We start from the raw sequence: 25980 nt of genomic DNA on the forward strand, positions 1-25980 counted from the left end.
ACAGCCTTTCGTGTGTTAGTTGGGAACAACAAATACTTTCTAAAACAGTTATGTTGGGTTAAATGTTTAGCACTAGTGAACAGTCATAGTTTGCATGGCAGTAGCTTTCTAATGTGAAATACTTTTTTTAGCACCTTATGTCAGTTTGGTGAATTTACGGATGTTTTAAAAAAAACCAACAACCCGTTGTGTCTTCAAAACCAAAACCAGCCTCTTCATGCAGATCCACAAACAGGTATACGGAGACATGATTCCCCTTAGGTAAGCCTGACATTAGAGACTCCCCACATGAAACAGTGCTTTTCTGACAACGATTTCCTCACCTGTGCGCCTTTTGGAGCTGCTTTAATGTGACGTTTATGACAAAACGTCTCTTATGCATCCTTTCTGATTTTTCTTGCAGAGGATATTCAACTCCTTTGTGTACACGGAGAAAATATCGAACGGAGAAAGTGAAGTTCAACAGGTGAGTCCAAAAGCTCCTTCCCACCTCCTGCTGCCTGTTGGCAGCGTTACAAAGGCAAGAGTCAGCTTAGAAATTACAGTTCTGTCTGGATTTATTGTGGCCACTACCCTTGCATCCAGCACATCAGATAACAATAAACGGAATACAATATAAATGGAGATGGGGTGTATGGGCTGATTACGTATTTGAGAGTTTTGCATTGCCATGAAAAGGCTTTCCATCTGCTTTGTGTGGGTCTGTCCCTTAGAAACAAAAGAGCAGAGGCAGAGCTGGGGCCCTCATGTAGTATCTCACATTAATTGACTGGTTTTCATGTTGGAAGTGTCTCTTAAAATTGTTTTAATTCAAAGCAAAAACACTAATAGTGTTTATGAATGTGGAAATGGTATCAATTGCTTTGTGTAAATATGGGACAACTACAGCCTGATGCATAACAGTTGTGGCTGAGGGTTTTTTGTAATTTTGTGTGGGCTTTTCTTAAGGGAACACATTTGAACATTTAACTCTTCAATTTAACATTGAGATAATATATCTCAACACATGGGCTGTTTGTATTTTAATACATGCAGACATTTGGAATGTTAATTTTGGATCAATTTTAAAACAGATCAAATAGATTCAGTTTTCTTATTTAAGAAGTTAAGGTACCAATTCTGAACACTAACAACTGCACCTTCATGCTAAACACGATGAGTTTTGGTAGATAGAAGAGGCAGCCGCTGCCCTGTGTGGGCAGCCTGGGCGTCCGAACAAAGAATCAGCTTTTCCTTCCAGTTTAAGCATGGACTCGCTTGCACAATCTTCAGTGAGTAACCTGACCTTCCTACACCCCTATCAAACCAGTTTTAAGGTTCAGTAAAAACAAAAGTGCCTCAGAGCAGGGCTCTCCCCGGGGAAAAGGGAGTTGCTCTTCAGCCTTGTGGGTAGCCTGATTTGTGCATGAGCTGCTGTTGCTGGTTTCCAAGAGCATTATCAGTACATTGCATGCCGTGTGCATTAAAACTGGTCATGTAATATAAACAAATTAACACTGTAAATTGTGTTTACTGTAAATACTAAAATTCCCAGACTTTCTTTTTCCCCCAAGGAAAAACTCAAAGCAGAGCTGGATCAAATGGGATTGTGAATTCCCTGCATGCTGTATTTAAACTTTTTGGAGAGTTTGCATTGGAGAGCGGGGCTCAGCTCCCCTTCTACTTCAGGAGAAATATGGCAGCTTTTGATGGATTATGGTGAATGTAGAAACTAAATTAATTTGCAGGAAGTGGGATAGTTCAGGAAAAGTTCCACTGATGATGGGTTTCTCTTAAACCAAACCCAAATCTTTGGTCTAGAAGCTTTGTCCCACACTGGCATTAAATTGAAGTGTGTGACAATGTTAACAGAAAAATTTGATAAATATAAGAGTATGTCATTAATGATCTAGGATTTAAATTGAGACTCTTAGATTGACATAATACAAATTTTAAGGTGAATCTCTTGTGCGTGTTATAAAAATGACAAGGTTTGTGTTTAGGAAAAAACCAGCAAAGTTCACCTTTGGTACTGCTTGTGTCTGTGTTAGATGTTTGTTTGGTGAGATACAGATGCGTGTGGGAAACAACAGAAGAATCCAGAGCAACACATTAATCCTAGTAAATTACCCTAATTCTGGTATTAATGATTGCTTGACCCTGCGGGTAATCATGTCTCAACCATAGTAATAGATGTTACACTTTACAGCAGGTTTTTCTTAGCTCTGGTTAGTTAGAAGACATTTGATGCAAATTTTTCCTGAAGCTTGATCATTTTATAGGAGTCTGTCCTACATACTTTATTTGGCTGTAGAAACACATTTCTGATTTTTGAACATCACAGTTGAGATCATCACCTGTAATACAAGAGTAAAAAAATATGGGGAGGGGTAAATAAGCCAGGAGGACATTCCCTCTTCTGGTTTTGATCCCACTGCCTGTCTTTGTTATGCCACCTTTCCCACTTTGCTTCTCAAGTGAATTGTGCAGAAGGCTTTCCATGCCTTTAATAATTATCCTTATTCTCTCCTGGGTTTGTTTGGCTTCTGCTTTTCTTTTCTTTTTTCTATTTTTTTTCTTCTTTTTTTATTAAGCAGTCACCAGTATGAATGTCAAGACATGGGGGCAGCAGATGTGCTGTTAATGTTGTATTAGAACGCTTCAATTATTTTTTAAATCTCCTCTCTTCCAAGAAAGACCCCAAATTATTTTTCTTTTTTGACAACACCTAATTGGAGAACACATAATTAAGAAGTGGTGATATGGAACTGAGTATGACAACATCCTGTTTCCTTCATATAAGGAATATTTTTCCCCTGTAGGTCCAGATACATATGGCTGTGTATTTGAGTAGTTCATTTTCTATCATTGTTATTAATTTATACAATTCTGATGTGTGTTCCTATTACTAATTTGGGCATACTTTTTTTTGTTGATGTATCAGTGAAATATTGTAAATAAAAAAAATAAAAATTGGATGCCCAAATTACGATCCCATAGAAGAAATTTGCTGCTTGGAAAGGCATCATGCAATTGGTGATGCTAGGGGATTGGTTTATGTGGTGCCCAAGGTCGGATGCACACAAAAGGTGATGGTTCAGCAGTGTGGACAGGAGATGCATGCCATGCTTGGCATGATGCTGGAGCCCACCGTCCACCCTCGGGAGGCTTTGGCTTCCCTGTAAGCATGTACAGGTAAGTGCTTGCGTGCAAAGGGAACGTGAAAGGGTAATTGTCGCCTGACTTTAAAAGTTTAAATCTGAAACCATCCCAACATGTTAAAAGAAGGGTTCGCCAGCTTTGACATTGCACTAGGCTAACGTTTTTCTTGAGTATTTCTGGGTGGTCTGCACACCGCGAAAGGGCCATGTGGGCTAGATTATATGTATCAGATGGCTTTTGAAAGCCAAAAGTGTTTTCGGGAAACCAAGAAACTGGATTAAAACTTCTTTGAAGTCTCGACTATCGATTCTCCACTTAGGAAACGATGCTGCTTGTTTCCCAGCCACAGATGTACGTATTCACCCTAAGTAGATATAAATAACTGTCTAAACACTGTAGGTAGTGTGATGAATTCGGAGCTGTCAGAGGAGAAAAATGAGGCCCCGGTGAAGCATAATTACTGTGGTTAAAAGCTCAACAGTGAAGTGGATAGAAGAATAATTGAGCACTTCTGTTTCATTAATAACCAGGTCTTTTAGCCCTAATGAATCACAAGCAATATAACCGGAGTTTTATGAGTAAGAGTAATACATCGAATGGGGTCGTCTTGAGCAAATGCAAACAAATGTAAGCAAATTAAATCCCCTGTCGCTCATTCCTGTTTTTGTCATTCATTAACATTTTCTTAGCAACTGATACCCAAAGGCAATTAATTACGGTTTTATGTCAGCTAGGATTTTTTTTCTGGCAGGCCACTGAATTGTTGGGGGGGGGGGGTGGGTTTTTTTTGTTTTTTGGGGGGGTTTTTTTTAGATTAAACTGTGTAAATAATGACATTCAGTTTGTTGAGAAAGTGAGAAACTACAGCTGTTGGCCTTCAGGCCTGACTATTTAATACGCTTGGCTTTCTTCATGCCACACAAGGAGTGGTTTACCTTTTGACGTTAAACTGCTTACACTTTTAAGGTCTACAGTTACAGAATTACTATTGTACGTAACAGATAAAATCTTTTTTGCTTTGAATAGGTTATTAAAAATTGGATGGCGATTGCCAAAAATAACTTGGATTCCTTTCCTGTAAGTTATTTCAATATCAGAGAACTCGCATACAATATGAAAATATAGTGGTGTGAACTAGTGATATAAATAAAGTGGAAGATGGTTAGTTTTATTAGGGGAAATTCTAGATTAGCCGTTTTCAAGGAAGTCAGCGTATGTTCAGCATCCTGCCAGACTTATGGTTTCTGTGGTATAGAGAATATGAAACTGGCCTCCAAGGAGGAGAGAAGATGGTGACACTGTCTTGAGCAGGAGCGTCTTTACCAGCTTCACGTAGAAAAGTGGTGATACATTGAACTCTGGCAGACAGGTTGGAGCACAGCAGCAACAACATCTCTGCAGATAGAAATATATAATCATTTCTCCTATTTCTATCTGTTCATGCATCCTGGGGAAAGAAGTAGTAGCAAATAAAGTAATTAAATTAACGTTGAGATAGTCAATTGTAAATATGCATATGTCAGCTGAAAATCATCTCGCTGGAATATTCCTGGGAATATTCACTCCTGTTTGAAGGCTGGGAAGGACAGGGACAGAGGGAGGATTTTAATTTAGAATAAGTGAATGCACAAGCAGTGAGATATGCCTTTTGTCATTAGTTTTTTCCCTGTTTAATGTATGCTTCTCTCCACATAAGTCCTGCATTTAGAGCTAGAAAACTGTAATTCCTTTTCCTTCTAGCTCATTCAGAGAATAATTATCATCCATAAAAATAGCAATAATAACCTAGAGAATCAGTTTTGTATAAATCTGCTAGGAGCTGCTAAGAAATCAAACTAAGTTAGTTGGGAGGTTCAGGAACAGAATTGTGAGGCAAAACACTGGTTTCTACAGGTATGCAATTTTGTTTCTAACAGAACAAGTTTACTAGAAGTATTTTTTTGAGAAATGGTATATTAAAAAAAAAAATATCCCCGAAAGCTGAAATCTTTGATGATTTGGGATTGGGTAAATTGTGTCTGCCACAAAAATGTCTTCTGGAGTGATACAAAGGATTCTTGCAATACAATATATTTTTAATTCAGAAATGCTTGTGTTTCAGAGTTATAAAAGCTAAGACTCAATGATCTTAAGGGTCTTTTCTAATGTAAATGATTCTGTGATTCTAAATCAAATGGTTAAAAAGAATCAGAAATCAAATGGCATGTTACCTAATCGAAAATGAAACTTCCATTTTATAATTTTTTTTTTTTAAACTTTACTGCAAAGAACACCTACACATGTCAATCTGCTAAAGAACTTTTTATCCAAATTTGGGGATTTTGTTTTCCATGCCTGGCTACAAACTGAAAGATCCACCATTCAGAGTTTTGCTTTGCATTGCTCTTATACTCCTGATGGACAAAAATTATTTCATACATTGATTTTGCTGTCATACTTGGGCAAGTTCAGTGAAGTGTGTGTTATTCATTGGAGTTAGAATAATTAGAAATTTTGTACAAGTGGGATACAGGTGCTGAGGATTTTTCACCCTGGCAGGACACTCATTTTTTGAGATACTTTTAAGTACATAGCACCGTATGAGTGGAGGGCATGTGTTTGTTTGCTTGTAAAGGGTTCTTCTCTGATGACTACTGTGGAAGTGGTGTTTATAGACAACATCAGCTTTAGTTCTGAAAATATGGTAACGGATGGAAGTTGTGCCCTCTACACTGAATTGGACACGGGCACTCACTGAATTTGAGAGCATACTCTTGAAAGATCAAATAGCTGTTTTGCAAACTCTGTTGACTTTGTGGCACATGGAGGGGAATAGACTAAGGCGAATAAAAATCCCAGGTGGTATTGTTATTATGGGTTTCTTTCACTAGATCCTTATGCTGTTGGGCTGCTGTCATCTTCTGGGTTTCTGGAGGACTTCCACATGGCCTGCGTGAAACTCGTTAGATAACGCACCACTTTTTCTAAGCCTGCTTCAGAGCCAGACCTCTCTTAGTTTGGTTTTCGTTTTTTTGCTTCCTCTGTTACCAGCTGCCAGGCGATGGGATTACATTCAGAGCCATAGCCATTCCTTGGTTTTCCTTGTTTCTCTTTGCCAGTTGATTTGTATTCTATTAGTTGTGGGGTTTTTAATAAGCTGCATGACAGGGCACAGCCATCTCTACCATGTTTTGCTCTCTACATGTTCCTTGTTAAGGCCAGCATCACGTCAGATGCAAGCTACGCGCGAGATGTTCTTGGTGTCTTCAGGGAATGTATGTGTTACAAAAATAATTAATATGTGAGTTTAAGGAGCTCCTTTGCAGTTGTGCTAATGAAAGGACTCCTCATCACCTGATTTCTTTTACTTATTTATTTTTTACCAAAATGGGATGTCTTTCTAAAAGTAAGCTATGCCTCAGTCTGGAAGAACAGTCTTCCTGCAGAAATGCTTGTGCTGTTGAAGGACACGGATCATCAAAATCCCGCCTGGCTTTACGGCACCAGCACCTGGGTGAGAGATGAACGCATTTGCTCCCTTTGCCACCAAACTAGAAGGAAGTGTCTCCCTGGCTTTCCTTTCCCGTGGCAGGAGGAAAGATGCTTTTGGCGGCCGTCCCACTGCCTCACCATGTTGCACATCAGCGGTCGGTGCCCATGGCTGACAGCTTTGACAGTCACCGATCCAGCACCAGACTCCTGCAAAAATAGCACAGCAGCCTCAGAGAAACCAAATGTCATTCTTCTGAGCCATGTTCTTGGTAGAAACAGGGTCCTGCCCTGTCTGCCCTGGGTGCTGCTCTGCCCGCTCAGGTTTTGCAGAAGTGAAGAGAAAGCCCTGCACTTGCCACAATTGCTCTCCTCTTGGCCGGCGAGGTGCAGGGTGCTAGGACCTAGCTGGCATGTTGGCGTGCTGCACTTTAGGTTGGGTTGGGAGTTTTTTGTTTGTTTTTGGGCTAGGCAAAGGGCTTTTGAACTCTTCTGAGAAAAGAGGGAGCAGGTTTTGTAAACAGTAATTGATGAGACTGTTTGGGGCTCTTCATATAGAACTGCTGTTCATCCCCTCCAAGGTGGAGGAGATGTTGCAGCACTACCTGTTGGCGACCCAAGCGTGGATTAAAGGACAGCCACTGCAAATGCTGACCTTTCAGCTGGTCACTTGTCCCATGTCACTCAAAGTATGGCAGCTGGCAACAGGCATGGTTTAAATTTCCAGAGAAAGTATATCAGTGTGCTGGAAAAACCTAGGTTTTGCTGTTGAGTATGACATCTCCCTGGCTATGAAAAGTGATACGCTCACAAGATGTTGAATTTTATGTTGATTAGTTGTAGCCTTGTGATAAAAGGTGATGCATACTGTGTTGAATGTATTTCCAGAATGACTTTCGGGAATTGTGGCCCTTTCTCTAGTCTTTGTTGTGCACCATGTTTGACATCTCCTTCCTTCGAGTGAGCCTTGGGAAAGCTTTGCCAAAGTTACTGGCTGGTAGAAAGCCTCAAGTAAGTGCCGATTTCTGAAGAAATGCACATTGGAAAGTAGTTTCCTGCATCCTGATTGAATGCTTAAGAGCGTATTTTCAGTGTCATCCAGAGGAGTAGGAATTGTTTGAATCTGTTAAAGTAGGGGTGTGGGAAGAAGCTGGTGGCAATTCTAAAATCCTGTCTCAAGCCATGTCCCTGCTGTGCCTTTCTGGGTTTGTACAGAAGCAGTGGTTTCTTCAAGAGCCAGGTAGGTTAGGAATAAATATGTTAAAAATTTTCTAGAATACGAATCTGTGGATGCACAGTACTGTTAAGTTGTGATACAGTGGGAGGAGCGCCTGGTGGATGTTGGCTCTTCTGGTTCACACAGGGGATTTAAAAATAAACCCACTAACTAAACACTTCAATGTGTAAGCGGTACTTTTCGAGGAGCCCAGCAGTGTTGGCATCCATGCCTGTCGACCTCATTGATACATTTTTTATATACAGTCTTGAAACCATTAAAAATACCTTGGCTGTCAAGATACAGCCAGAAATAAAACCTAACCTTGGAGCTCTGCTTTCCCTCAGTACTCCCTGAAAAGGGAGGACTTCAGAGCTGTGGAGCTTTGAGCGGAATGAAGCTTTAAAAAAAAGCTCGAGGGAACTATGCAAATGAGGAAAATGTCTCTGGGAAAATTAGAGAAACTCACTGATGTTGTGATGAAAGGTTGTCAGTGGAGATGGTGACAATTGAAGTGCATTACCCATGGGTGCTGTGGTAATAGAAACAGGTGTTACCGTCCAACCTGTCTGCAAACTGAAATGCTTTGGCTGCATGCCAGCTGCCAAAAAAAATATATATAAAAAATAGAGCTAATGGCTGCATTGTTTGGGGAGAGCACTCTCTTCTTATTATTCAGTTCCTTAAAATTAAGGAGAAAATACAGAAATCTGAAAAAAGATGAGAGGAATGCCAAGCAAGGCTTCCCGCCACCCACCCGCCTTTGTTTTTAAAATGAGGTGAAGAACACTTTGAGAATTGACCCAAGGATAATAGCATTTTATGTCAATCTCAAGGTATCCAGATTTATTTTCGTCTCCATTAAAATGGGTGAATTTGAGCATTTCTGTGAGAGCAGGAAATGTCTGTCACACTTGGTACCTACCCAAGGGTATACCCGAGTGTGGGATGTCAGCTACCTACCCCTTTTATGTCCCTGATTTGGGACACAATTTCCCATTTTGCCTTAAAAATGTTTTAAACAATTACGTTGGGATGGTTTCCTAGTTCAATGCTCTGTCCTTTCATTATTTGTTATCTCTTTCTTTCTGTACCTTTGAGGTTTTGTAACCAGTGTGGTGTGGGTCCTGCATCCATCAGTATGCAACGGCTATTCAGCTCTGGGCAGGTTGAAAAAAGCAGGGTCTGTGTTGGAAAAAAAAGTGATCTTCTGTTTAAAGATTTTAGGTTTTTATTTAGAAAAATGAGAAGCTGATTTAAGCCTGCAGCTTTTATTCTGACAGGCTCTAGCAACTGAGTGCATCACTTTGCAAACTGAATAATGTTTCTGAGCTAATGATGTGAGTGTGCATGCATGCATGGGCACGCAAGGCAGAGATGAGGAGCTAGGAAGTATGTATTATTTTTTGCTGCTGTTTTAATCACTGAGTGCTGGAATGCCTGTTCACTGTCATGGATTTTTGTGCTCCAGTGAAGTCCAACTATGGAAGAAAAACTAAGTTAGTTTTTTTAGGCTTCATCTGGAATATACTTCTTGATTTGATGAAGTAGAACCATTTGGTTTTAGTAATTTTTCAGCTGATTGGTGTGTTACCCTTAGGTTCTTAACATGGTTTATTCATTCTAATCAATTTTCAAAGGAGAGTTGCTTTTGCATCATCTTGCCGTTGGTGACTTTTTTGAGTTAGCTGTTTTTAAAGTGGTTTTGATTATTGGGAGTGCTCTCTTGCTATCAGAGGGCAGTATTTTTAGGGTTCTTCAGATTAGATAAACAGTTCTTCCAACCATGCTTCTGTCCATGGACAGGGAATAGATGTCTGTATAGCTCCAGGAGGCTTCAGGTCCCTTGTTGCTGACATGCACTTGACTCTATGCCCCAGCTGAAGTGTTGGATCCCATTTAATGAAAGTAACATAATGACTTTGAGCCGTTCAGAGGTTTTTTGACGGGAGATGCAGTTTAGATACTAAGCATGTGCTTTTTATCAGCTTCTGAGGTATGGGCTCTTCTGGAAAACAGATTTGTCAGATCTTCAGACTCTGCGCAGCAGGGTAAAATTCAAAGGCTGTGGGGTGCTTTTATCGTTCAACCTGGAAGGTGAAAACTCATCAACACCAAATCCTCATCTTGTACAGCATTCGTTTATCAGAGAAAAGCAGTGATTCCAAATAAGAGTCCTTTTGCTCTGTTGCTCCATGTTACTTCTGTTACTGCTGATGATGGTTGCATGGTCCTTTTTTCAGCAAACTTAAGCTCTCTCCCCTTTTTGTGATTTCAGGTAGGGAAACTGAGAAAGAAGTGTATAGATTCAGGTATCTGGTTTACGTAGTGCTTAAGACAGGTATTGCATTTGCCCAAACTTGAGAGAGGAACTTCGTAACCATGAAACTTAAATGCTTTGGTTTAGGGAATTTGGCTTGTGTGTGTCAGGGACCTTCCAGAAGAATACACTTCTGAAGGACACGTTTGAGGAGTACAGTCAGACAAAAAGAAAGTTTACTGGAAAAGAAAAGGAACTACCCAGCAGCTTATTTTCTAAGAACTGGAAGCAATTTAATAGTGTTGGATGCCTAACATGGAGGAGACCATTAGCAGTCCTCTGGTGCCTTGGCAATAAATCATTCTACAAAACTAATTAGGTATAATTCTGCAAGTCATTTGAGCAAGGTCCTATTAAAACCTGTGCTCCTAGGAGACCTGTCGTTGAGCTGCAGCATTTGCTGAGAACAATGGAGGCAAAGGCAATGCTGTTATCAGTGTGGGCCTCGTTATTCGCATAACGAAGTAAATCATGCTGAAATGTCCTGTTAATAATAGTTAGGAAAGACATTTGTCAGTCCAGGGGATCTGGAACAACCGACTGTATTTCTCAGCACACAAATGTAGTGGCACTGTTAAATCATCCCCGTAGAGTTTGGAGCGTACAGGCAGCAGGAGAGATGAGCGTTATGAGTTAATGAGCTAACTTCAGCTCTGAAGAAAGTTGGCAGAAATGCAAAATGCAGTATTTCTGAGTATTCAACACCGCAGTATATTGCTTAGAGATTATTCTCTTTCATTTAGGATGCGTCTGGCTGATGGTTAAGTGTAATAGATAGGTTGGTGTGGAAAGGATACTGAATGTGCCAGAGCAAATTCTGTACGTGCTTGGTCCGTTTCGTTAATTTCTCACTTTGAACGAAAGACCAGGAACAAAAGTTGCAGTAAATGTTTCTTGTAAAACCTGATGCTTCCTAGTAACTGTGTTTACTGTCACGTTTGCTCAAATAACAGCCACAAATGTTTCCCTTCCAATTTTCCCCTGCAATGTCATTAGTCAGGCTCGTTGTGATGAACGCCTAATGAACTAGACACAAGCAAGCTCTTGTCCGACAACACAGGAGCTTCAGTAGGCCTGTGATGTGTCCCAGCAGGCTCTGCCCTTGTTAACACCGTGTGCCTTTGGACTGCTTTGAATCTGCCCGGCATGGAGAGGGCACGGAGAGAGCATGGGGCTCTGCCTGCAAAAGGCACAGGCACAACCATGCCTTTGAATCCCACACCAGCAAGCCCCGATGCATTGCTCAGAAGTATTTGTTTGCAAAAATTTGTTGACTTGATATATTTTTTTTTTTTTAAAGAAACATTTAAAGAGAAGGGCTGAAGTACCCAATTTGCTATTTCTAAAGTTAGGCACTCTTAATTTTTTTAAAGGCCTGAGAATTGCTGGGGAGGGATGACAGTCTGTTTGTTTTCACTTTGTGAAAGGAGAGAAATATGATCATTTGCTCTTACAAGTAATAGTGTAACCTCTAAACCTTGTCCTGATTTATAAGTGCCTGCTTTCATCAGAGGGACCTCTGACGACAAAAGGCCTGTCAAAGAATTTCACCTGTGCAAGACGGTTGTCATTAATTTCTTTCTGTTATAATATAATGTCAATTACAGGTTTTTCATTTTGTTGTTGAAGTTTGTAGTTAAAACTGTTGTACTTACGACTAGCTGCAGTGAGCTGCTACATCAGTGAAGAAAATCACTTGGAAGATGCTCAGCTAAGAGCCTGTGGTGCCCCCAGAAAGCAGCAGGGGATACAAATTAAAAAGCAAAAACTGGGATGGCTTATTTTGCCCAGATTGCAACAAGGAGAACTACATGAAAGGAGTTGTGAAATATTTCTGCACAGATTCACCTGACCGAGGAGGCTGTTGTTGAACAGAGAAATATTTGTGGCAGTATTTGGGGTTGCCTGCATCCTGAGCTTGTTCCTTTAAATAGATTCAGTGCACTGGGAGATGCACTGTTGGCTGTTTGCTGGTGAAGCAGTAAGAGATTTCTCTGTAGGTGAGGTCTTCTGTAATACTATTATTTGGGCTTTCCTTAAGTGTCCATTTATAGAGCTTCTTTAAATTGACTTGTGGCCTGTTTATTTTAGTCTCCATCATGTCCTTGTCAGGCCTTGCAAGAGCATGATATTGGAGAGCTTCAGTGGTAAGCCAGTAGCATAGGTAGTGTCCCATCCAGGTGTCAGTTCTTAATGAAAGGGAAGTTTGATGTAATGGAAATTTCACTTTCCATACATGCAAAAATTTATGTTCAAGTACACATTGCTAGATGGTAAATGTATTTTATCTTTTTGTTTAGACTGCTTTCTGTGGCCAATATTATTAATTACTTGATTTCACAGTGCTTAAACCACCAAAATAGAAGTACAATGAGCAAAGTAGACAACTATTACCTTTAACATATGCAGTTTTTACTTTCCATGTAAGTTGGTTCATAAGGAACAGGGTAATACAGAGAAACTGGCTTAATTTTAATCTTTCTTATTATTTTTTTTTTCAGTTGGCAAAAAAAATTCGTGAGAAATTTAACCGTTACTTGGATGTTGTGAATCGTAACAAGCAAGTAGTGGAAGCATCATATACTGCTCATCTCACGTCGCCCTTGACTGCGATCCAAGACTGCTGTACTATTCCACCATCCATGATGGAGTAAGTATTAAATTCTGAAATTACTTATGCGGTCATTTAATATGTGAAGAAAAAAGCATGATTTCTTTGCAAAATAGCCTGTGTTTTCTGCCACTCTTGATAACTCTGAAGAAGGGGGAAGACAGTACTCCAAAGGTGCTCCTTATCTTGTCCTCATATTCTTTTACATTTCTACTATGCACACATTTAATGAGGAGCTCTAAACAAGAACTGGGGCTCAGCTGTGATGGGTTGTAGAATGAAACAAAAAGGAAAAAAGTTTGTTCAACCCTTAATTGCACGGAACGGTCTTCTATACAAAATGAGTCTGTCTATATCCAGGATACCATTTTTGCATTGAGACGCTGCTTACCCTGAATAACTCTTCTGAAGCTGGTCATGGGACTTCTGGGTTGGTTTTTTTTTCCCTTTGAAGTGCAGTAACCAAAATCACGAGTTGGTCAGTACATCACATGCTAAAAATATTGCATTACAGTTTAATCAAGTTGACATGCTGCTGTTTGATACACGGAGGTTTACCGAAATTGAGTACATTGCATGGAAACTGAATTTGTTCATTTCAGTTCATTTTGAATAGTCTAAATCCAGGCAGTTGGTTGTCTTTAACCATGTTTTTTAATGCTACATGTTTGCAGACAGTTCTTTGGGTTTCCTAATTGTAGGAATTTGTGATAGAAGGGCTGATTTTTCCAATAGAAGTGCAATAATTTCTTTTAAATGCTCAACACTTTAAACATTTACTTCGATATGCGCTAGAAAAGAACAAGAGTAACTTTCAGTTTATGTAGACCTTGATTACAGAGTATATTTTCATTATTTATATGACAGTCTGCTTTAAAAATATTATAGAGAGAGGAAGGTAATTTGGGTAATAAATATTAAAAGCATTTTCTGCAATCTAACTCTGTAAGACAGCTTTTCCTTTAATGACAGCGTGCTTTCATGTTTTCTGAAGTATGGCGTTAACCTTTGTTTATATAAGGAGTTAAAATATTCACTGCATTCAAATAAGTGGTATGAATCTGCGTCTGGAGAGAAAGGCCACTTGCTTGTTTTGTGTTTTGATTGGCATGAAAGCAAGAAATATTGATAGGGTTAAGCCTCAGGTGGCTTCAAAGAAACGCGTACCTTGCTGTTGGGGCGTGCGTAGATTTGGTGGTCTCAGTGCAGTTCCTACTGGACAAGGTGCCTACGTAAATTGCTGGCATATCTGGTGCTCAATGGCCAGACTGTTGGCAGCGTTAGTAGAAAGGTCAAGAATTAGTTGAGGATGAAAACCTTTTTGCCCTCTGATCTCACTGTGCAGGAACTGCCAGCCAGCAGTAACACCTTCCAAGCAAGGGGTGAAGAGAAGGAGGAATGAGGAGATTTATAACCTCCTTGGCAGTATTGCATAATTTTTCACAGAAAAAAGAGAGGTCTGCTCTTAGTCTGGAAACTTTCATGGATTTCCTTTCACTTTGTCCTCCAAAATTACTTAGCTTGGAAGTCCTTTAGAAATTCCTTTACCTGTGGTGGACTTGCATAAGGACCCTTCACAGTAAGTGGTTTGAAAAACAAACTGGAGGTCACAGCTGGCAAAGCAGAGGTGTGAATTTTCTATCCGTGGAGCTCCTCACTGAGGCTCTACAATATGATTCTCATTATTTAGTTACTTGGATGATAATATTAAATCTGCTGAAGTGGTTACCAGAGCAGTCTATCAGTCTGCAGGATCTTCCAGACAGCACTTCAGCAAGACTGGATTGAGTATGTATGGTTGAGAACAGTGGCTTGTCAGACCATCGGGAATATACCCACTGCCATCTTTAGGAAATTGTCTGCAAGTCATACAGAGAAAGAATGAAAAAACATGTTTTCCTTTTGAAACTTAACTTCCAGGTTGTTTGTGCCATGCTTTGTGAGTTGCCTGATTTGTCTAAATGCTTCTGCCATCATTTCATTTGTTGTTTCTCCCCCTTCTGCCTCTCCTGCCTGCTGCTCTTCCTTTCATTTTCCTTCTCTGTAGCATCTCCTTTCTGGGAGATTCCCTGTTTTGGTTAAAATGTTAGGGGGAAAAAAAGCTAATGTTGGTATCCAAGGTGGTGTAACTGGGTCTTATGTTTGACACAAGCCCGCTAAAGGGGAAAGTAAAATGGTTCACATGGGCATAAAGTGGTTGTTCCTGAAAAGCCGGGAGGGTACCAAGTGCCGTTTCCCTGTTGAGCATCAGCTACTTCAAAACCTGTCCTCGTCTCCCTGCCTCTCCAGAAAAGAGATTAATTTTTAATAAAAATCTCAGAATGAGATAACTTTCTTTTTGAGCAGAAGCTTTCCATCAAAATGAGATTACGTGCTCATCAGGATCCCCCTTGGGCACTTCTAGTCCTGGTTCAAAGGGGTGAAACAGCCAGTGGGGTGAGTGTCTTTGCAGGCAGATGTATCTGAAATCACCAATAGTTTGGGTTATTTGTTTGTTTGGTTGGTTTTTGTCCAAAGGGGTACATAAAATGAGATTTTTGACAGAAAATACTAAAAGTTAAGATACCTGCCTTAATGGTCGGATTTTGGACAACTGGAACATACGTATGAGTGTTTGAATGTGGATTTAAGAATTATTTTTGAAACACAGACACAAGTATCTCCCATCTGGATATTGTGATCATATTTTGAAGGCTACTGATTTACTTGAACTCTTCTATTATTAATTTTTGGACTAACTTGCTCTGGCTACGAGGAGGCCTGCATTTGTGAGAAGTTAAGTTGGATGTGCTATTGCTGGTGACAGCTTATCCTTGAGGTTTAAAAGATGTGTGTTAGTGTTGGGCAGAAGACTGCTGGTGTTAGAGCAACAATAATTAGAATAGTTTGGTTTAGAGCATTTATTAGCTGCTGCTATAGAAGAGGTCACATTGAAGATGACACAGATTTGTCTGTGCTATTTGCTGTTTTCAGGAGATACTTTGCTTTGGATTGTACCTTGAAAATGTGTGTGTCCTTAAGGCTATGGTTTTTCTTTCAGGAGAGTTGTGAAATATTTGTTATAACTGCTTAACTCTGTGTATTCTTTTCCTTGGTGTAGGGAGGTGTTTTGTCATGTGGGCTCTTTACTTGAGTAAACATTTGTCGCAAGAACAGTGTCAGAAGCACGTTATCTTCAGGCTATATTTTTAAGGTAGATTTGAAGGCCTGTCCCACAATATTTAAGGCTCTTTATTGCATGCTATTCAGCCTCGAAATGCACAGTGACATCTGAAAATCTGAAGGCACTTCATGCTGTCATTTGATTCTTCCATCAGCCTTTTACATTGCTGTCTAGCTCACTGACATTGTGTTGGGAATGCAGCAAGTTTGGGTTGGTTTTGGAAAAATTATGTGGGAAAGAGATGATGAATGTTGTGTAGAGAAAGGATTCCCCCCCCCCCCAGTTTTCTTTTGATGGCTTGGTATCTTTAGTTTATATTTGTTGTTAGCATTAACAAAATTATCCCTGTGTGGCCTTGTGTTTGCTTGTGTTTATCCTGAAAATCTGAACATTGGCTTAGAAGACCATTTGCCATGTTGCTTGAGATAAGCTGTGAGAATACCGCACCTGGTAACTATAAAAAAATAATACAAAATAGGACTAGCAAAACACAAATGGGGATATAAAATGAACCTGGCGTTTAAATTGCTTATTTAGTTGAGTAGTGAGATATTACAAGGAGAACAATTTTTATTTTCTTGCTGTTGTGTGGTGTTGGCTTTTACAGTGAAGACCCCAAATGAGTATGTGTCCATGCGACTCTGGTTCCAATTCATAGTGACTAGTTTGGAATTAAAACTAACAGCCTGACTGTACTTTCGGTTGCTATATTGTACCCAACATGTACTAGCCTAACTAGTGTAAGTACTAGCAATGATGTATTTGTTCTCCCCACCAAGGTAGGTTTGTGCAAATGGAACTACCTTGCTTTGGAAAGTGGTGTAAATAAATTAATTAGAATATGCAAAAACAACTTGATGAGGCAGTGCAGTTGGTGGCCATTGAGTGGTTTTAGCAAGGGATTTTTCCATAGGCCTTAATTCAACAAACATTTAATTGCATGCTTATGCTCATCTGGTTTACTAAAGCGTTTAAACATGTGCTCGTGTAAATGGAAATTAATCATACGCTTAAGTGTATATGCAAGTACTGCGAAGTAGAGCTGGACTGCTGAATTGGAGCAACAGAGCCAGGGCTATGTGTTTTTCTTTAGTTTTTGCTGTTCCTTTCTTAAGATACAGCTGTTTGCATTTTCAGTTCTAATTAATCAAGGTTTTGGAATGGAAAAACCATCATGGCAATGGAGGGAGAGACAACAGTTGAGAAGAGCAACCAGAAAGCACAGCTTTCAGACAAGCTCAGAAGTGGATGGTACGAAGATCTGGTATCTGCCCTGCCATCTGGGCTATATTTGTGCCCATGGGGTCAGAGCCTGGAGACTTGCTCCTTTTCGCAGGTCTGTGTGCCGCATTGGGGAAGGGTCCATAGCAGTTGAGAAGAGGCGTTGCTCCAACCAGACAGAGTTAATATGGATAAAGGGCTCCAAGCTTTTAGCAAAACAGATGGATAAACTGATGGGAGATAAGGAAAATGGATGCCAAGTGACATGCATCTTCTAATCCCTGATGAAATCCCTGCTGGAAAAATAAGGCTTTGTGTTGCCTCACTAATAAAGGCTGCTGAAGCTGCCATGAGAAACAGATTTCATGCTGTCTCTAGACATTCCCTATCATGATTCAATTGGGTGGTAATTTACAGGACAACGTTTTAATTAAAGTATCTTGCTTCTTAAGAGGATAAATACCTTTGTGTACAAGACAGTGTCTCCTGTTGGTCACGCATGAGATGCTTCGTTCCCGAGAAAGCCCTTGATAGGTCTTTAGGAAGTCTTGGAACTGAAATGGCCTGATGTGCATGGGTTACAGATGGGGCTACAGCAGTGTCAGCGAGAGGGTAGGAGAAAGAATGAACTGTTTACTTATCGGAAGTACTGAACACCTGCAGCTTCCCTGCACCTTCAGTGGGAACTTACGGGATACGTGTCAGTTGTGAAAAGTGTATAAATAGGGACTTAAGAAATGAGTTTGGGGAAGCAGGTTTGGAAGCATTAGCTTTGCATGGGGCTGTAACTTTGCAGGTCTGCGTAGTCTGACTTGGGAATGACAGCTGAAACAGCTTTCCTCATAGAGATGGTGTTGGACTGGATGGCAACATGTAGATCAAATAGGTGTTTTATGAATATTTGGAGATGAAAGAAACTCAAACTCTTTCCACACAGAAAGAAAGAGTAAGTCTGTGTGTAATGTTTGAGTATTCGTCATCTATCTGGTATACAAATGCCTTTTTCAGGAGAAGCTGTGGTGGATGCTAGCTGGCTCTTGCAGGAGACTTTCAGAAGTAGTTTTATATAGTTCCAGTTTTGCCAGTTAAGTTCAAGTTATGTTTGCACGATAAGTACACGTGAAGACGCAGTTGCAGGTATGTACTTCACAGAATCGGTGACATAGAGTGCACTCCAGGAGTTTTTCTCAACACAGCAAATGCCTGCACATCTGCAGTAAGATTACCTTCCATAAAAAAGGTAATCTTACTCAGACTGCATTTGTGAGGGAACATGCAGCTGCCTGTGCACCTTTTCCAGCAAAAAACCACAGACGATTAAAGGGAGACAAAAAAGATCTCTAACCCAGTCTTGATCTTCCTCCTCCTCTCCTACCCAGTTTTAAGACCTATCATGCTCTGATGTGCTACAGCATTTCATGTCCTCGGGTGTCTGTGAGAGAAGGTAGGAAACAGTTTCCTTGAGTTGCCTGCGACTGGGACCTGAGCAGGGAGAGAAGGGCAGAGTTGCAGCTCTGGGAAGCCATCCCGCATGGTGCCTTGCTGCTGTGGGGGGTGGCATGGCTGACCCTGGTCCCCCGCTAACACTACTCCTCCAGACGGGACGTGAATATACATGTGTGCTGGTGGAAACATCCCCCTTTCTTTTTGCTTCTACCCTGGAGGACAGAAATAAATTTCAGTGCTGGTTTTTATGGAAAGTTGTCATGGGTCTCCAAAAAATGTACGTTTAGAGGCACATTCCCATTCATTAATGCTCTTGCTTCTGCTGCTAACATACATGTTTCAAGGCGGCTGGAAATCTTATTTTTGTTCTTTATTTAACTATGCTGATAAGAGTTTAGGGAATGCATTTATCTAAATTTGTGAAAGGAAATGGAATGGGGAAATATTTGTTGGTGAAACATACTACTTGGCAGTGTTGCGTTACAAACATTAATAGAGCTGTTTGAATAAGTGAGTTTACAAACCCATTTTTGGAAATCATTTACTCCCTGACTGTGATACCGCCTTCAGAAGTGGTCTGGTTTTGTCATTTTTAAACAGATGGTTAAATATTTGCTAATGCAGTTCAATTTTATCGCAGCTCTTTCTGTGTTTATCTTTCCTCTCTGGAGCAGTTAAGTGGGAGATAACGGGAATCCCATTCAGTTCCTTCAGTTGCTGCAATATCTGAAGAGCTGCACTTCCAAAGGAGAAGTGGGTGGGCCACTCTAAATTAAATTTAAGATGTATTTGCTGTACTTGCAGAGTATCGGACTACAGTAATGCATGTGGGTTTCTAGAAAATGTAGAGTGTGCATAGTGCTAGTCTTGGCGTGACCTTGTTTTATCCATAAACTGTAGCAGGTATTTAGGAAATTGCTCTCTTGGACTGCTGCTTTTACTTTGTAAATGTGGCCGAGTTCCTCATCAAAAAGTGGGGTTTGGAATAGTTTGTTACTGGGTTGCAGTCCTCCTTCCAGTAATAGACTCGGTCTCAGCTGTAAAGAAAGTGTACTTTGACTTTTTCAAGCAGTAGTTGAAATAATTGGAACAACTTACATGCCTTGCCAAAAGAAACTGGTTAACTGAATCATCAGTAGCTTTCTCTTGTTGAATTTATTCATTAAAAAATTGTTTTCAAACATTCTGTTTAGATGCAGTGGGAACCATATATTTAATTATTTATTTAAGTATGTAAAATATGAGTTATAATCTTGCCTTACAATCCAGAAAGCATGCCTCGTTGTGAATTTCAAAGGAAATGCTGAATTTTCAATGAACTTACGTAATTTCATTTGCATACTAAAATCAGCTTAAAATTTATATGAACGGAAAGGGAGGGAAAGAAATTAGTCTTAAAAACAATGAGAACCCCTCAATAGCTGCTCAAGTGTCATTTTTATACGCAGCTCCCTCATTTTTCCCTAAACTGAAACTGTACAAAAGAGGTTGATTTACACTGTAAATTCAGGCTGAACAAAATCCAATTGGAGCTCACTTGAGCACTGTTTTGATGTAAGATTCAAAGCTTCTGCAAATTTATTTTATCTTCTACACTTGCTGATCTCCTGCTTGTAAATCCTGTTGAAGGAGAATAAAAATGAGTGCAGCCTGATGGGAATTTAATGTCTGAAGTTCAAAGCAGTTTGCACATCAGAGCAAATGTCAATCAAATGAACATCTTGCAAGCTAGGCAGGGAGCGCATTTTTCCATGGGGAAGAGATCAAAGTGGGAGTCGCAGCTCTGTTTGCTCCCTCGGGATGCAGTTTCGATCGGTCGTTCATTAAAGTGAATCCAGAAGGAAGGGCTTTTTAGAGAGAGGCAGGGAAAGGGGGATGGGGTGAGTGGGCCTGTCTTGAACCTGAATTTCAGCCAATGACTTTTGCTCTTGTTTCAGTAAGTACAAAAACTAATTACATCTAAATACAGGGTTTGTTGCGTTTTTCTGGTAAGGATTTTGGAGGACTTCCTAAGTGTGTGTTGGCTGTGGTGTTACCACTTAGAACATTTTGGGCCAAATCTCAGAGGAGACCTCAGTCAGCCATCACTGTTATTGTCTGCCTCTTAGGCTTGCTGCTGGCAAGAGTGGGATACACTGGTAAAAATGAAGTCTCCTTTGTGCAGAGAAAGGGTGGTGATCAATGCTTGTCTGCAAATCTTAAAATTTTCAAGTTTTTGTTTTTTTAACTTCTTCCAAAGCAAGTGATGAGGAGATTTGTATGGTTTGAAACTTGTATGGAAAACGTGCAAGATATAAATATGTTGTAGGAAAGGTAAAACCAATAGTTACAGCCAAGAATATAAGCATTTACTGTACATGCCGCATGGCAGTGTTGAGGCTTTAGTTTTAATTGTTGCTTTAATGGTGAAGATTGGCAAATAGGTTAATTGCACATTCTTAATTGAGATGACTTAGAGGCACCCAAAAGAAGCACGTGGAAAATTCTCCGTATAATTAAAATGATCACAAATGTAATGTAAATTTGCCACAGTACTGCCTTTGCCCAGTTTCTGGTCGTGGTTTTCTGAGGATGTACATTTGCAATGGGAGCTGGTCTCTTCTCAAGATCCTTGTATCGTGGAACCAGTCACGCTTTAAAAATATAGTCCATTGCAAGGTGCAAGAAGTTAGTTTTAAGGCAAACTGCACCTGGAAAGAGATTCGAAGTAGATATCCCACATAGCTCAGTCTGGAGCAGTCCTTGCTCTAGGATCCCAAGTCTGTCTGAGGGCTGGTCTTTAATTTATGGGGTTTAAAACAATCCTTCTTCTGCATTTTTATTTATATAATTTTCACATTAACTGTATTCTCTTTTTGCTATTTGTGTGCTGTAGGAAGAGAAGGGAGGGGTGGGCTGGGCTGCAGTAATTTTTGGCTTTCCTTTTCCAGCTCTGCTGCAGATTATTTAGGCATCCATGTCTTCATTTTCTTGATGGGTAACATAATACTTACTCACTGAGAAAAGCTGAGGGACTTTGTTGATTTTTGCATTAAAGTGCTTTGACATTCTCCAATAAAAAGTACAATGTAATTAGGGTGTTTATAGCTGAAACACTGATCCCCTTGGCCCGTGGCGATGGGTTTGGGGCTGCAGGAGCGCCCGTGGCGAGGCAGTTGAGGGTGATAACTTCATTTTTGCCTTCCTAGAAGGCATGCCAGAATTGGACCTGGTGTTCATCTGCTTGAAACCCCATCTTAGTATCTATCATGACTAAGATTCCTGAAATTCAGTTTGGCAGGTTTGTGTGTATGAAGAAGTGATGTGGCGATACACTCAACATTTTGAATCAAGATACATACAACTTCTCTGTCAGGTAGTTTAAAGTGAGTAGTTTGGGTAGCGTGAGAACTGCATGTCAGGATGTGCATATCACTTTGAGTGAGTGTGAGTGGTGACTGTTGGCATAAAATAAAATCACAGCAGAGGAAGATTCCAGATGATTTTGAATTAAACCCCAGCATTTACTGCCTGTGTTCTGAGACATGAATAATATTAGCTGCTAACAAGGTATCCTGTTGCCATCGCTAATAGATTTTGATGGGAGCACTGGGACAATTAGCTAACATCCTGAAAAGTCATTATTTTTCCTGAAGAGTTTGTTCTTTAGTATTGCTTGGAAATATTTATTTAGCATGGAGATGTTTAATTTGCAGTCTCTCGCTCTTCTCCGTCTGGTTTTGCCCAAAGATAAACATGGTTTTTGTGAAACCCATCCTTCATCAGTCAATCTTAATCTTGAGATTCTTTAGCCAACAAAAAATCAACAACATTTTTGCTTGCTTGGTAGGAGCTGTAATTTTTTGAAGTGGTTACGTTTTAATGGCGATAGGAAAAGCCACAGCCTTGATCCGAGAACTACGTTCGTGTGAAATGTCAAGTCTTTTCCTTGATGGAGAGGACTTTGGGGAGTTTTCAGAGAGCAGGTTGCCAAATAATTTTGACAAGCATCTCCCAGCAGAGTGGATGAGCCCATGCAGAGCTCCACGCCGTCACGGTGTGGCTGCTTTCGGTGTCGGGACATAGTGTCCCTTCCTGATCTTGCAACCTGGTGGTGGTGGGGTCTGATCAAGAGGACAGGAGACCTTTCTATCTGTCTGTCCATCCATTTTTCTCTCTCTCTTCCTTGCTGTGAAGAGCGAGGATAATGCAGAAGATCATCAAAAGCTCTTTGCCCCTATCTGAGTCTTGAACCAAAACACCAGCACCCGATGGAGTGCTGTTGATTATGCTGTTTTGGATAAAATACCAAAAGCACTGAACATCTGTGTCCAATAAGGAACCCACAGTACTTTTTGTAGAGCAAGGAATTTAGCTGCCTGTTCTTGTTCCCGCTGTATATGGCATTATTCACTTTGCTCATTGCTGAGTGGTTTTGATGTGTTGAGCAGCTGCCACAATTAAAGATGTTTCTCCAGTGAAAAGCAAGTTCATAATTGCGTGTGTTAGGTGGGGATGGAGGAGGGCAAGCGGAGTTAAACGTTTGTGTTTATGTACGGTAACCCGACTATGTCAAAAGACTGAGGTATGTAAAATACTTGTAGAGATGAGAGAGAGAATTTGTGTACAGACTGCGCTGGGACTCCCTGACGCAAAAACTTGCACTCTCCATCTACATTTGTGTCTATATAGTAGAAGGTTTGCAACTTAAAAATATACTTTTTTTTGTCCCAGTATTTATATATGTAAATGAGACTTCTTGTGACTCTACAAGAATCATAAAATTTAATCTGATACTAAGACCAAAGAAGTCAGTGTCTGAGGTTTTGTTATGCATTTGCATAAAAGAATATTTTACTTATTTGTAATTCAGAAAATCATTAAGGAGTTTAATAGTAAGTTCTTGGGAAATTACTTCTATACTTGAAGGGCAAATTTCTAAGCTTGTGAAGGCAATGCTGTACTCTTCACTCATAACAGAAGTTAAACCTCTGCTTTAAGCAAAAAAAAATCAGCCCGACATTAAATATGGTTATGCTGGCATGAATCATGAACAAAAGGCAAACTCATGGCCTGTGTGTGTAACAGCAGTACTGCTCGCAGTGAGCTCCAGCACTCCCCTCATGAGCATTTGTCGGGGTTTGTAGTGCTAAAATGTCTGAAAGTGGATCCAGTCACCTACAGGGGTGGTGATCTTAAGCCTACTAACACATATTTTTCTTTTTCTTAGTTAGTTTTCACTTCTAAGTCATAAAAAGTTTTTCTATGTCCAGCGTGCGAAGACCCCATAAATTGAGAGATGGAGGCTCTCAGCAAATCCTGCATCTGGCTGAGTGTGGGCTGCTGCAGCTACATCCCTGTAGAATGAAATTATTTTGGATTGGGCTGAAGGAAAATATATTGGATTAGGAGAGTTTTAGTTTGCTTAAAAAGACTTGCTTCCTGTGGTCATAACTTGAAATTTCCTTGTAATAACCAGTTCCATCTGTCTGTGGTTTTTGTTCCTGCTAATTGTTGTTTTAAGGGGATGATTTAGAAGTGCATTGTTTTATTGTCTGTGTCTATGAACGGCAAGTACTCTGTAAGGACAAAATCAGAAAATCAGCGTCCTTCCATTCTTACTGAGCACCATATTTGCTGAAGTAGTTGTAACTTACTGGATTTCAGTTTCTTAATTAAAATTTTCAACCAGAAGAACAGTGCTTGTTTTTCATACCACTTTTGCTCGCAATATTTTGGGCCTCCACTATATGATAGCATATGTTTGTGGATGTGTTGGTATGTGTACATATATGTGTGCATATGAAAAAATGTAACGTCAGTTTAAGCAGTTAAGTGCAGTTGACAATAAGCAACTAAGTAAAGCACCTTAAGCACAAATATAATGTGCATTGAGCTAAATGAGAAGCATTAGAATGGCACTGGGTGAGTGGTATATAGATGTATGCCAGTGATTGATGTGCCATTAATATTAAGTAAGTTGGTCAGTATCTTTTGATATAGCTGGTTTTTGTGTAATTTGCTGTTTTAGTCTTGACAGTATTGAACAAACTCCTACTCTGCCCAGTTTCTGCCCAAGACTTGTTTCCTAGCAGCTTTCATGCCAGAAAGGCCAGTTAAGGCTCTTAGTCCAGAACAGGATGTTATGCAGACCTTGCTTGCAGTTTGTTGTAATTTCTTAGAAGTAGGTTGATGATACAAAAATTCTTTGATAGGAAGTAAATAGTTTTTTGAAGTACTAGAATAGTCACACCGTAAGTCAAATGTCATCAAAATGTTCAAGGTCACAAAAATGTTAACAAATAAAATTGGCCTATGTAAATGATACAAAACTATTTAAGTCCTTGAAAGCTTCAGAAGTGTTTACAGTTATTTATAACCCCTTAAAACCCTTTTTATTTAAATTTTGTTAAGGCATTGGTTTAATTATATTCATTGTCAATAGAACTATGCGCTAGAATACTTTTTGCATTAGAGTTACGAATATATTTGATCTCTTATGATCCTCTTTCAAGATATACTGTGGAGGAAAATGCAATGTATCATTGTAGAGAGCAGATGCAATCCAGCCGTGAGGAGTGTATCCCTCCTAGTTCTGGGTTTCACAATTTTTCCTGGACCCTTAAAATATGTATAATGTTAGAGTTTCCAGAATAATTACTTTTCACTGAAATTTCAAAAAGATGTGTTTCCATTGTAAATGCTGTGTAGGTTTAATAGGTGATGTTAGATTGCTAATCCTGTTGTTGTCATTTCAGATTTGATGGAAATTTTAACACTAACGTTTCTAGAACTATTAGCTGTGATAGACTGTCTACCACTGTCAACAGCAGAGCCTTCAATCCTGGACGTGACTTAAATTCTGGTAAGTAATATAATTTGGGTTTTTTTCCTTCTGTTATAGGTTGGGTTTTTTTTCCATTAGACTTTTAACATTTTCTTGGCATAGAGAATTAGCGTTGATTGTCATAGCAACAAGCTTTTATTTCTCCTTGAAACTGTCACACTGCTCTTAATTTGAGATTTCATGATTGAAAGATGATACCTAAAGTAATGTCCTTAGTCTTAAGTACTTTATAAAAATGTCATGAAGATTTTATTCCAGCCTACTGTGGATAATTTTGTTGTGGTTTATGCACTTTTTATATCTTCTTTTTTTTCCAAGGCACTTTCCTTCCTAGGCCTGTCTGCTTTGGCATCAGTAGTGTCAGCTGCTGAAGGGACCATGCAAAGAAGTTTCTCTGATCTTCTTAGCTGAGTTCAGCTAATATGAGGCTGTGTTTGCAGCGATATGCAAAAACTACAAAATATAAGGACATCCTAAAATATTTCCTTTCTTTGTCTTGTCAGGGCATTTCCATCTTGACAGTCAGTGCATTTCCTTGATACGTTTAAAGAGCTAGAAATGTGCTTAG

At 39.8% G+C, this 25980-nt stretch overlaps 1 protein-coding gene across 1 annotated transcript in view; it reads left to right on the forward strand.

Moving 5' to 3' along the window:
- CACHD1 (cache domain containing 1) overlaps nt 1-25980 on the forward strand; it is a 111735-nt gene that overhangs the window by 38667 nt on the left and 47088 nt on the right. Inside the window, exons 2-4 of the mRNA XM_075037292.1 lie at nt 404-466; nt 12647-12795; nt 25324-25430. Coding sequence (XP_074893393.1) covers nt 404-466; nt 12647-12795; nt 25324-25430 — 319 coding nt within the window. The remainder of the gene's footprint in view (nt 1-403; nt 467-12646; nt 12796-25323; nt 25431-25980) is intronic.

This window comes from Buteo buteo, chromosome 10, assembly GCF_964188355.1.
Source record: "Buteo buteo chromosome 10, bButBut1.hap1.1, whole genome shotgun sequence".
In the NCBI taxonomy this organism is placed as follows: Eukaryota; Metazoa; Chordata; class Aves; order Accipitriformes; family Accipitridae; genus Buteo; species Buteo buteo.